Source organism: Heloderma suspectum, chromosome 1 (assembly GCF_057233095.1).
Source record: "Heloderma suspectum isolate Gila_16-S chromosome 1, 16-S_ref, whole genome shotgun sequence".
NCBI lineage: Eukaryota > Metazoa > Chordata > Lepidosauria > Squamata > Helodermatidae > Heloderma > Heloderma suspectum.
In genome coordinates, this window is record NC_139458.1 from 36,451,582 (window position 1) to 36,464,603 (window position 13,022).

A 13,022-nucleotide genomic window follows, 5' to 3' on the forward strand; every position below is an offset into this window, starting at 1 on the left:
CTCCACTTGGAAAGATATCTGGTCCTTCTCTCCAGGACCCAGATTAGTGACATGTCCAAACAAAAGCCCAGAACCAAAGCTGCAGTCTGTTTGACAGCATGAGGCCTACTTGTGAGGAGGAAGCCCGATTCAATGCGTGCTGCAGATCAAGGTCCTAATGATACTCAAGGAAGATGTGGTGCCCCAGGACCAGTTATAAAGCTCCTCACTTGGTGTGTTGCCATTGCTGATGCAACATCTTACCTTGTTCGCAGTGACTCCTTTGCTGGACAGCTCCCTGCTATCTGGGAACATCTTAACCCCTGGCTCACTGGATAGCTTGCTAAGGTGGGAATCTAAGCCATGCATCAATAGTGGCAGGAACAGGACACCGAAAGAGCAGCAGCTGCTGCAACAAATGATAAACTGCTTCTTTGCAAAGATAATGTAGCTGCAACTGTTGAGCAAATGGAGGCCACAGTGACAGTTCCTCCTTTTCCTTCCTCGAGAGAGCATGAGGCAGGCAAACGTTGCAATCCTACGCCCAGTTAAGTGGGAGTAGACCTGTATAGGATCAGGCTACAGGCTGTAATCAGATCTCTCACTTTTTCATACACCATCTGTTTCTGGCTCTCGCTCTCTCTTTCCTTCTTCCTCCAAGGCTCAAGTGTATGCTGTTGGTGATGAGGCTGCACTTCTACAAGTGCAATCAAATATCTGATGATATTTTTGTATGCATTAAAGAGTCATACAATTCGAGGTTCTGATTTTGACCTGTACATAAGAACTGTGCTGCATCAGACCAAGGGTCCATCTAGTCCAGCATTCTGTTCACACAGTGGCCAACCAGCTGTCGACCAGGAACCCACAAGCAGGGCATGAGCACAACAACACCCTCCCGCCCATGTTCCCCAGCAACTGGTGTACATAGGCATACTGCCTCTGATACTGGAGATAGCACATAACCATCAGGACTAGTAGCCATCGATAGCCTTCTCCAGGAAGTTATCTAACACCCTTTTAAAGCCATCCAAATTGGTGACCATCACTACATGTTGTGGTAGCAAATTCCATAGTTTAACTATGCTTTGTGTGAAGAAGTACTTCCTTTTATTGGTTTTGAATCTCCCAGCAATCGGCTTCATAATAAAGCCTTACACAATTTGCGTATTACCACAGCCTGCCTCCTTCTAGGCAGGGAGTTGAACAAGATGACCTTTAAGATCCTTTTAAAATCCCATGATTCTATAGTTCTCTGTGTCTCATTGTAATAATATTGACAGATTGAGCCTTCTTAATGTCACCTGCATATTGTTTGGTCTGTTGGTGGCTGCCCCGTACGCAGAAAACCTCCATCTCCAGGAAGCTCACGGAAGGCCAAACACACAGTGATGGCAATATAAGGTACCATTCTTTCGTTATTGATGTTGCTGCTGACACTGCTCCAATAATGTAGGAATTGGAGACTAAGATTACATGGGAAGACATGAACAGCTCTTCCCCATCTAGCCTCTAACACTGGTGTGGGTCTTCCCATGTAATGTATCCAATTTTTTCTGCTTTCCAATGTTACCAAAATGCCTTGAGGAATGACAGTCATACTGGTCCTGTAACATACATATTGGGTCTAAACCAGGGGTGGGGAACTTGTGCTCCCCCGTTGATGTAGGACTACAATTCCTATCATCCATGACCACTGGCCATGTTGGCTGCTGCTGATGGGAGTTGAAGCCCAACAACATCTGGAGGGCTACATGTTCCCCAGCTCTGGTTTAAGCCATTTGTGTTCGGGCTTGTACTTGATGACAGGCAGTTTGTTTTCACTCATTCTCTTTTTTCCCATCAGTGTTCCAGGGGCTGAACCCTATTACTGAAAACAGTTTGAGCCAGGAATGAGCCTTGGAAAGTGCTGCAGTTTTCAGTCCAAAAGTCATATCATGTATTTTATTCCATTTTCTTCATACAAGAGCACTCCACTGTAATCCATTTAGCTTTTTACTAGTGTGGCACTCTAGGACTTGACTATATACCATCAAACTTACATTCTAAGTTCTTTAATTGCGGAGGTATTCTCTGTTAATTGTTTGATAGTATTCTTGGTTAGATATGCAAGTCACACAATCAGAAAGAAGCCTCTGCAAAAGAAACAGAATGCTTTACTTTTTAGGTAGCTACACATTTTAAAGAATGCAGTCACTACATAGAAAATATTCCTTCCCAGGCTGTCTGCTTTTATTTATTTTTAAATTTTGCTTTTATCATTGTTGACAGATTTACTTAAAAGTACTTCACTCTGAAACGAAACCTGGGTTTGGTCATGGAATTTAAGATATTTTCAATCATTGGGGGAAATATAATTCTAAGAAGAAAATTTATAAGTAATGGAGTAATAAAACCTAGATATAGAAAAGTTATGTTAGGTCAAGTAGTCAATTTCCCTTTGCCACATGAAGATAGTTTGCTTTCTCTTATATGTTTTGTTCACACTGATGTGTGCCAAGCAGAGCTCTAGTTGTTCTCATGGGATATTGTTCTGAGGGAATATAAGATACTAATACAAGGGCTGGGGGTGGGGTGGATGGAGAGAATCAAGGTCAACCTGAAGCAGTTCAGGAGCCAAGCAAGTTCTTTTAGTACTGGTAATATTCAACATCAGCATGTTATCTTTTTCTACTTTTGGTATATGGAACAATGCCATAGGATCCTAACACAGCAAAATGACCAGGCATTAAATGGTAGATGAAATTTATAAAGGGAAGTGGTCACAAAGCTATTTAGGGTGCATGTGGAGGAGTGGAGGAGCTCCAGGGTGGAGCAGAGAGAACCAGTGGGATACGGTCATCTCTGGATATTAACTCTATAGGAAGGACAGGGAAGGGTGTACTGGGGGAGGTGTTGACCTGTATGTCAAAGAGGGCATAGTGTCAAGCAGACTCCAACACCTAAAAGGGGTAGGCTCTTCCAGAGAAGCACTGTGAGTGACAACACCAGGCTCCAAAACTAATTTAGTGCTAGGAACGTGCTATCATCCCCTAGACCAGAATGCTCAGAGTGACCTTGAGATGGAAGATGAAATCAGGGAGGCCTCCAAACAAGGAAGTGTTGTAATACTGGGCAACTTCAATTACCCCCGCATTGATTGGATAAATGCATATTCCAGCCACGACAAAGAGGTTAAATTTCTTAATGCCCTAAATGATTGTTCCCTAGAACAGTTGGTCATGGAACCAACCAGAGGGGAGGCAACCTTGGATTTAATCCGAAGAGGTGTTGCCCATGAGATGTAAATGCTGTTGAACCAGTTGGAAACAGTGATCACAGTGCTATCAGTTTTAATATATATTTAAGTGGAAAATTGCCCAGGAAGTCCAACACAGTCACCTTTGACTTCAGAAGAGGACACTTCTCTAAAATGAGGGAACTGATGAAAAGGGAGTTAAAAGGGGGAGTCAAGAGGATTAAATCCCTTCAGAATGCTTGGAGACTACTCAAAACCACAATAATAGAAGCCCAGCTAAAATGTATACCACAGGTTAGGAAAGGTATAACCAAGTCCAAGAGGTAGCCAGCATGGTTAATGAGCAGTGTTAAGGGAGCTATTAGAGAAAAGAGAGCTTGCTTCAGAAAATGGAAGTCTTGCCCAAGTGAGGAAAACAAAAAGGAGCACAAGCTTGCACAAAGGCGATGCAAGCAGACAATAAGAGGTGCAAAAAAGCATTTTGAAGAGCATATCGCTAACAACATCAAGGCCAACAATAAAGAGTTCTTTAAATACTTCAAGCAGAAAACCAACTAGGGGGGCAGTTGGACCATTGGATGACAGTGAAGTTAAAGGAGGACTGAAGGAGGACAAGGAGATTGCAGAGAAGCTGAATGAATTCTTTTCATCCGTCTTCACTGCAGAAGATATAGGACACATACCTGTGCCTGAACTGATGTTTCCAGGAAGGGAGTCTGAGGAAGTGAGGCAAATAGTGGTGACAAAAGAGGAAGTTCTCAACCTTATTGATAAGTTGAAAGCAAATAAATCACTGGGCCCAGATGATATCCATCTTAGAGTTCTCAAAAAACTCAAATATGAAATTGCTGATCTTCTAACCAAAATATGCAACATGTCCCTAAGAGCAGCCTCTGTACCAGAGGACTGGAAGATAGCCAATGTAACACCAGTTTTCAAAAAGGGATCCAGTGGAGATCCAGGAAATTACAGGCTGGTTAGCTTAACATCTGTTCTGGGTAAATTGATTGAAGGCTTCATTAAAGATAAAATTAGTAAGCATATAGAAGGACAAGCCCTGCTTAAAAAGAATCAACATGGCTTCCGCAAAGATAAGTCCTGTCTCACTAACCTTTTAGAGTTCTTTGAGAGTGTCAGTAAATACGTAGACAGGAGTGATCCAGTAGACATTGTTTACTTGGACTTCCAAAAGGCTTTTGACAAAGTCCCCCACCAAAGATGCCTGAGCAAATTTAGCAGTCATGGAATAAGAGGAGAGGTCCCTTATGGATCAGTAACGGGTTAAAGAACAGAAAGACAGTAAGGATGAATGGTAAATTCTCCCAATGGAGGGAAGTAAATAGTAGGGAGCTGTATTAGGACCAATGTTTTTCCACCCTGTTCATAAATGATCTAGAATTAGAAGTGATCAGTGAAGTGGCCAGATGACACCAAATTATTTAGGGTGGTTAAAACAAAAAGGGATTGTGAAGAGTTCCAGAAGGATCTCTCCAAACGGGGAGAATGGGCATCTAAATGGCAAATGCCGTTCAGTGTAACCAAGTGTAAAGTGATGCACGTTGGGGCAAAAAATCCCAACTTCAAGTATAGCCTGATGGGATCTGAGCTAGCAGTGACCGACAAGGAAAGAGATCTTAGGGCTGTGGTGGACAGCACAATGAAGATGTCAACCCAGTGCGTGGCCGCTGTAAAAAAGGTGAACTCCACGTTAGGCATAATTAGAAAAGGAACTGAGAATAAAACTGCCAGTATCATACTGCCCAATATACAAATCTATGGCGCAGCCACACTTGGAATACTGTGCCCAGCTCTGGTCACCACACCTAAAAAAAGATATTGTAGAGCTGGGAAAAGTGCAGAAAAGGGCAGCTAAAATGATCAAGGGGCTGGAGCATCTCCCCTATGAGAGAAGGTTACAACAGTTGGGATTGTTTCACTTGGAGAAAAGGAGGGTAAGGGGAGACATGATAGAGGTGTACAAAATTATGGTGTGGAGAATGTGGATAGGGAGATGTTTTTCTCCCTCTCTCAAAATACTAGAACCTGGGGTCATCCTATGAAGCTGATTAGTGGGAGATTCAGGACAGATAAAGGGAAGTACTTCTTCACACAGCGCATAGTTAAACTATGGAATTCGCTACCACAACATGTAGTGATGGCCACCAATTTGGATGGCTTTAAAAGGGGGTTGGACAAATTCATGGAGGAGAAGGCTATCGATGGCCACTAGTCCTGATGGCTACGTGCTACCTCCAGTACCAGGGCAGTGAGCCTATGTACACCAGTTGCTGGGGAACATGGGTGGGAGGGTGCTGTTCCGCTCATGCCGTGCTTTTGGGTTCTTGGTCAACAGCTGGTTGTCCACTGTGTGAACACAATGCTAGACTAGATGGACCCTTGGTCTGATCCAGCATGGCTCTTCTTATGTTCTTATGTTTAGACAGGAAAACGCTCCTACAACTCCCGGCTCAGCCGGATGGGAAATGCTGGGAGTTGTAGAACTTTTTTCTGTCTAATGCATAGGATTATGTCAATGCATAGGATTGTGTCTGCAGAGTGCTGTCCCAGGAGGCTGTTCCAAGTAGTCCGGAGCCTGATTGGTCCAGTTGCTCTGGAACTGCTGGAGCATCCTAAGGCCTCCTGTGCGGCTTCCGCAAGGCACTTTGCGGATAAAATTGATCAGATTAGGAGTGTTATTCCGTGCGCCGTGGATATAGTTAGTGAGCAAGAAGCGGCCTGTGGCAAACCAGTTTTGTGGGATCGGTTCTAGCTTTTTCCTTCTGATGAAGTGGACAAGGTGCTCTCATCTGTAAGGCCGACCACCTGCTTACTTGATCTTTGCCCATCTTGGCTCATTTTGAGCTGCAGAGAGAGGCTTGGTAAGGGGATCAGGGTGGTGGTGAACGCCTCCCTTGAGGAAGGAGTGATGCCATCAGCTCTCAAGGAGGCAGTGATAAGACTGCTTTTAAAAAAGCCTTCCTTGGATCCCCAAGTCCTGAACAACTTTTGCCCAGTTTCGAATCTGCCATTTTGGGGCAAGGTGATTGAGTGGGTGGTGGCGATGGAGTTGAAGGCACACTTGGAAGAAACTGATTATCTAGATCCATTTCAGTTGGGCTTCAGGCATGGGCATGGGACAGAAACGGCCTTGGTCGCCTTGGTGGATGATATAAGGAGGGCTCTGGATAGGGGCAAATGCGCCTTCCTTGTTCTCCTCAACCTCTCAGCAGCTTTTGATACCACTGACCATGGTATCCTCCTGGACCGCCTGGAGCGGTTGGGCATTGGAGACACCGTATTATGGTGGTTCCGTTCTTTCCTCTCCGGCAGGTACCAGAAGGTAGCACTGGGAGAGGAGGTTTTTGATCTATGGCTGCTCACTTGTGGGGTGCCACAGGGTTCCATCCTCTCCCTGATGCCATTTAACAACTACGTGAAGCCGCTGGGGGCTATCATCAGGAGGTTTGGGGTGCGGTGTCATCAATATGCGGATGACATGCTGCTCTATCTCTCATTCAAATCTTCACCAAGGTTGGCCGTAGAATCCCTGTCCAAACGTCTGGAGACAGTGAGTGGCTGGATGGGGAGGAATAAGCTGAAGCTGAACCCTGACAAGACCGAGGTACTTTTGGTGGGAGACAAGAGGAAGTTGGGGGATGTTGACCTGGTGTTGAATGGTGGCTACCCTTGAAAGACCAAGTCCGCAGCCTGGGGGTCCTTTTAGACTCCCAGCTGTCCATGGAGGCTCAGATGTCAGCTGGAGCCGGCAGCGCTGTACCAACTCCATCTAATATGGTGGCTGCGCCCCTACCTTCCCTACCATCTGCTCCCATCGGTAGTACATGCCCTGGTCTCCTTTCATCTAGACTACTGTAATGCGCTCTACGTGGGGTTACCCTTGAAGACAGTTCGGAAGCTGCAGCTGGTACAGAGCACGGCAGCTCACCTGATTAAAGGCAGCTGCCAGCGAGATCACATCACTCCAGTGCTGAAGGAGTTGCACTGGCTACCAGTTGTTTTCCGGGCCAAATTCAAGGTGTTGGTTTTGACCTTTAAAACCCTATATAGTTCCGGCCCAGCCTATCTCAAGGAGCGCCTCCAGCAACACCAGACAGGCTGCTTAACAAGATCAGCCTCGGATGGCCTTCTCTCTGTTCCATCAGCCAGGACAGCTAGGCTGGTGAGGACGAGGGAGAGGGCCTACTCTGTGGTGGCCCCACTCTGTGGAACTCCCTCCCTAGGGAACTCCGCCATGCCCCCTCTTTAATGAGCTTCCTCCACGCATTAAAAACGTGGTTGTTCAGGCAGGCATTTGAGGTGGGTTAGGGTATTTGTAGAAATATTATATTTTAATGTAGAATTTTATTGTTTTAAAACTGTTGTATTGTTGTACATTGCCCAGAGTAGCCAGGTGACCGGCCAGATGGGCGATTACGAAATTTAATAAATCAGTAAAAAATTGTGCCCTTAGAGGAGCTCAGGCAGTCTATACAAAATAAACCAACCTGAGAACCTAGAAAGCCATGAGCTATGATGAACTAGATAGGATTGCACCCATGTGCATTTTAGTTTTAAGTTTACTGTTGTCAGTGCAGAATACAAGCTGGCAGCCATTTAGTACGTCTAAGTAAAAGACTCTTGTTAGTAGTCTTCAGCAATGGAAAAAGGACAACGTTAAGGTGGAAAGAAAAGAAAAAGACACTTTTAGATGTTCCTCTTTGGTGTGTTTTCACCCTCTTAAAAAGCCCCTTCTCTTAAAGGTGCTGTAGTCGAGAATGCAAGAGTTACACTAAGGAAAACTGAAAATAATGGACATATTTAATTAGTAAACTCATTGAGAAGAAGCATGGTAAAGGAAACAGAGAAAGAAAATAGTCAATATAATTGAAAGTAGGGTTTGTTCTTTCACCTAAGGGGAAGAAGAAATTCTTACACAGAGTGCACGGTTTATTGAATTTCTTGCCAAGAGATACTGGCAGATCAGAAATGTTAGTTGGATTAGAGAGATGTTTGGGAATATAAAGCATTAAAGGAATAAACATACTATTTTACATACATATCAATCTAGGAAAAAGCTTACACTAAAAGCAGCATGTTCCAGTCACTATGAGTCTTCCTCTGACATATCTGCTTATTGAACACTGTCAGAGATGAGATACTTAGACCTGATAGATCACTGATTTGACCCTTGCGACAATCCCTTTTGTTTTCTTTGTTTTGCTTTCCCTAGATTATTGTTAGCATAGAAGGATAAAGGAAAAGGAAAAGCTATTTCAGCTCAGAGGATGGATTAGGCTCTGTATCCAATCCAGTTCCAATTTTGCAGGGCTTAGTTATACCACAGCAGCAGTGATATCCCTTTTGTGTGATCAAAATCTTTGTGATCTGTGACTTGTTGAAAGATCATATACCACTATATTTGCTTTTAAATGTGAGCATAGTATAAAAATATATTTTGCAGTCTACCATTTGCCCTTGACTTGGTATCACATTTGTCCCCACCCCCCTTTAAACATTGTCTTAATAATAAGGATCTGCACAGACAACAAACAAATTTTGTTTGCCAGTGAGTGAGTGAGTGATTTGAATGCGTTGGTGTTCATGACATTGTGTGCATTGTTCTGTTTGCAAAGGAGCCTAATAACAAATATTTTCAAACATTTCTATGCTTACATTAAATGGCAGGGCACTCTTTTCACCCAAGTGTGTGCCTTCATTTATCAGTTTCCCATAATGATAAATGAACACTCCCACAATAAGTGGTACAAAGCTTGCATTTCTTTATTTAGGGACTGCAATCAAAAAGAGGTTACACATGCTGGAAGATGCCACCAGTTTGGGTGAAGGAAATCTGTCTTTCAGGTGTTTTCACGCAAGCACTTCATCAAGCAAAAATGAACCATTCAGTGAGCTCACAGATAGCTAACTAATTCATAGAGGATTATTACACTAAAAAAGTGAATTCCTTTGCCAGTACCCAGACTGGTGCAAGCAACTGCTCCACTGCATTTGGTAGCTTTGAAGCTTCCTCCCTTTAAGCAATCATTCCCCAAAATCTTTCTGCCAAGTTTGGGGGGCCCTTGAGAGCTTCACCTGATAAGGTAAGAAGGGCCTCCTTCAGAGGGAGTTTTGCTCCTTCTGTAGTCCATGAACATAAGTGCTTTTCCCTTTCATGCTGGGAGAGAGGGTAGATCTCACACCTGGGATTTTTTGTAAATCTGAACCAAACAACAAGCACAGGTTAGCCCAAACAAAACATTTTTTAAGTCCCATTGATTTCAAAGGGAGAGATAAGCACATCCCTAACTATTCATTGAAATTAAGGGAACTTAAAAGTGCTTGAGTAGTTGTGCCCTTTTTGTATCTAGCAAAACATGCCTAAATGTGTGTGTTTTTCTATACAACATTGGGAATAAAACTGACAGGTTTTAATCAATAGTTCAAACAGATGTTGGAAGTGTAGATTAATGTAGTGCAATTTCTATCAATTTTCTGGTTTGTAACTGCCTGGCACAATTTTCCCTTAATAAACATTAGAGCATGTCACTGTTTTTAAAAGCTGCAGATTTTGTGCAACTGCATATGCTGAATATAATGTTCCGTTGCTCCATCTGTTCTTACTAAGACAGCTATGGTAGCAATACCATATTATCTAGCTGTATGAAACCATTGTGTGTTTTATATTTAAAACAGATGGATGAATCCAATCAATAAGGAGTGGGGGAAATAACATGCACTAGGAAAACAAATTCTTAAAAATAATCCATTTTAGGTCTAATGCTATCTTGACCTCCTAAACGCTGGGTTTTGTTAGTGACGCAAAATACTTTAAGCAATGGCATTTTATTTTATAGAATATATTTGTACAGCTTGATCCTAAGATCCACCATAACAACAAATGTTGAATGGGATGTACCGTCCCACCCAGTGCAGCAGCATTGGCTGTGCTGGTCGTTGATTAGGAGATGCCACAACTTCGAGAGGAGTAGTTACTACTATGAATCACTGAAATTGGAGGACCCTGGGACTGTCACCCAGGGAGGTACATAGCAGTGCATGCTATGCTACAGGTATTCCAGGCACGGCAGCCCCATAGACTTAGGTGCAAACATTCCATGGGCCCGTATAAACATTTTGGCACTCTGGGCAGCCAGTGTGATACAACCAACATGCAGAGAAGCATCCTCCACATTTTAGAAGAGCAGTGTCCTTTGCAACTGGACTACATTTTGTGTAAAATAAGTCGCTCCATTTTAAAACCTAGCATTAATATTTTTTATCAATATTAAAGGTTGCTGAAATTTAAACGAACAAATTCAAGAAGCAGGTGAGAGCTTCTGCCCAAGTATATGCATTTTATTAATGTTAACATCTTTAATATCAAGCTTTATATCTACATATGCAAGTTGGAATATGGCTACTCAATAAGCAAATGATTGAATTTTGATAACCTCAACCTCTCTTGCACATTGTGTTTATCATTTGTCTTCTAATATTTAAAGATTTTAATCCAAAATTCCAGACATTGCTAATCTCTGTTAATTTGGGAGTGTTGTGCTAGAAATAAGTTGTGAAAACTTTTGTGCAAGAACAAAGTAGTCCAGATCATCTCTCTAAATCTGTAGGATATTTGCTGTGTTACTGCCAAAAACATACTTCATTTATTCAGTCAAGAGGCATACACTTTACACATTCATTCCCTCTGTGTCTCTCACCCCTTACCCACAATGCCATCTGTTAAAATGAACATGGTGGACTTCATTGCCCCATTTGTGGAAGGCCCTGCTACTGTGAAAAGTCCATGTCACTGGAAGCATAATTTTTCTCATCAATATGCTTTTGTGCTAGCTGAATCATAACATGCTAGAAGACTTAGTGGAATGAAAAGCTCTTCAACAGCTGATGTCAGAGGATTAAATGATGACCATTTCTGCCCCATTTCTCATAATCAAGCTTAAGGTGGCACTAGATAGCGCTATTAGAGTGATTATATATTTGACAGAGAAATGACTTGATCTCTACTTGGGTATCACACAGTATTTAAGGAACGCTCACTTCTTTCTCTTAATACTGAATATATTTGTAGCGCTTTACAGTTTTCTACTTAGTTATATTTGTGCTTAAAGTGTACTTCAGTTTAATAGGACATGTGCTATGTGGAAACTTAAAGCTTTTTTATTTATGCTATTTTTAATAGTACGTTTTGGAATAATTGAATTGCACTCAACATATATGTAGACATAAAGTAGGGAAATTCGTTCACTTAGGAATGGAATAATAGGGTTTTTACTTCAAATACTAGCAGGCTAGCTGTGTTCTATAGGATGCAAATTAGACTCAAGATAGGGTTTTTTGTTTTTCTTGTTAAGACAGGAATTGGAACCATATAGCTATCACGAGAGGACATCACTTAACGGAATTCTTTGCCAGTGCTTGTACTGAAATAACTACTCAGGAATAGCAATCTTATGAATCAGGGAAGGAGAACCTGTAGTACTCCAGATGTTGTTGGACTACAGTTCCCATTATCCCCTATCATTGGCCATGCTAGCAGGGGCTGATGGGAGTTTGAGGGCCACAGGTCCCCACCCCTGGTATAGCATATGTACAAATATGCACCCACCTACCTACTTTAGCAATTGCTTTGTAGTATGAGGACACTCTTTAAACTGCTTTCCACTGCAAAATTAATTAACTGATGGCAGAACCAGAACTTTGGTTGTTTGATAACTGCAAGAATCCCCCCTTATAATGGTAGCAGCACAGCCAGTAACAATCCTCACATACATAGCAAGTGTGCCTTTCGGCTAAAGTCTCCAGGACTGTTCAATACATGTGAGGTGTCACTTGAAATCCCAGCATGTTCATATGCGCCATCCTGCTTAATTTAGCCCAACTGCCCATAGACCTTTACATTCAGAATCCAAAGGTTTCCCTATAGCCCCAAATCGATCGGTTCCTAAGGCTCGCTCGTACATCAGAACATCTGAGCCAATGACAAAGAGCTTGCAGTACTAATGCATCATACTACTAAGTGGCCGACTCACTCTCAAGCATAACATAAGCCCTTGACTGATCTGCTTTGATGCCACAGTGAGTCAGAAAGGCCTTACCTCATGGTAGAGTATATAGGTTGCTTGCAAGAGGCCCCACATTCAATCCCTGCATATCCAAGTAGGCCTGAGGGACTCCTGTCTGAAACCCCTTGACAGCCACCACCAATCAGCTAAAGCTCAGGATGGGGCTTCCCCTTCTCAGACCTGAATCAAAGTGTAGGTGGCTACCAAGTCCAGCTTCATGAACCCATAGGCACAACATTCCTTATCCAGCCACACTGGGATCAATAGCACCTGCTGGCACTGGGAGGAGGAATGCAGTGCCTGATTCAAGCCCCGTGGCACCTGACATGCACAGGACCTTTGAATTCCAGCCACAGTGTTGCTGTTGCATGTCAAAGTAAAGTCAACAGATTCTGAATTTATATAATTACGAATGTCACAATCTCACCAGCCCTACAGATGACTATAGCGTAAATTTGAGAAATTGCTGTGAACTGAGCCAACAAATCGCAATGATGGCCACATGTGAAGAGGCTGTAATAAAAGAGGATAAAGAATATATTTTCAAATTCCCCCAAATCAATGCTGTACTCAGAAAACTCTAACATGGAATCATTTTGAAAGGTGTGAAAAAAGGGAAAAAGCTACATCTTGAATAGTTAAAATCTAAAGAGAATAGGGAAGACCTACAGATCAGTTAGATATGAACTCACTAATATTCCTCATGAATATGCAGTGGAGGTGAA

At 42.7% G+C, this 13,022-nt stretch overlaps 1 protein-coding gene across 9 annotated transcripts in view; it reads left to right on the top strand.

The window, feature by feature from the left end:
* Positions 1–13,022, top strand: part of EFCAB11 (EF-hand calcium binding domain 11) — a 74,709-nt gene that overhangs the window by 38,933 nt on the left and 22,754 nt on the right. For 4 of the 9 annotated variants that reach the window (XR_014788631.1, XM_084840948.1, XM_084841007.1 and 1 more), the window contains one exon: positions 1,263–1,383. The exons of 4 other annotated variants lie outside the window; for them this stretch is intronic. Coding sequence is in view for 4 of the 5 variants with exons in the window: in XM_084840948.1 (XP_084697074.1) it covers positions 1,263–1,371 (109 nt within the window). In the remaining variant the exon portion in view is untranslated. Of the gene's footprint in view, positions 1–1,262; positions 1,384–9,006; positions 9,228–13,022 lie in introns of those variants that run through there. One more of the 9 variants, XM_084840977.1, reaches the window with a different exon arrangement.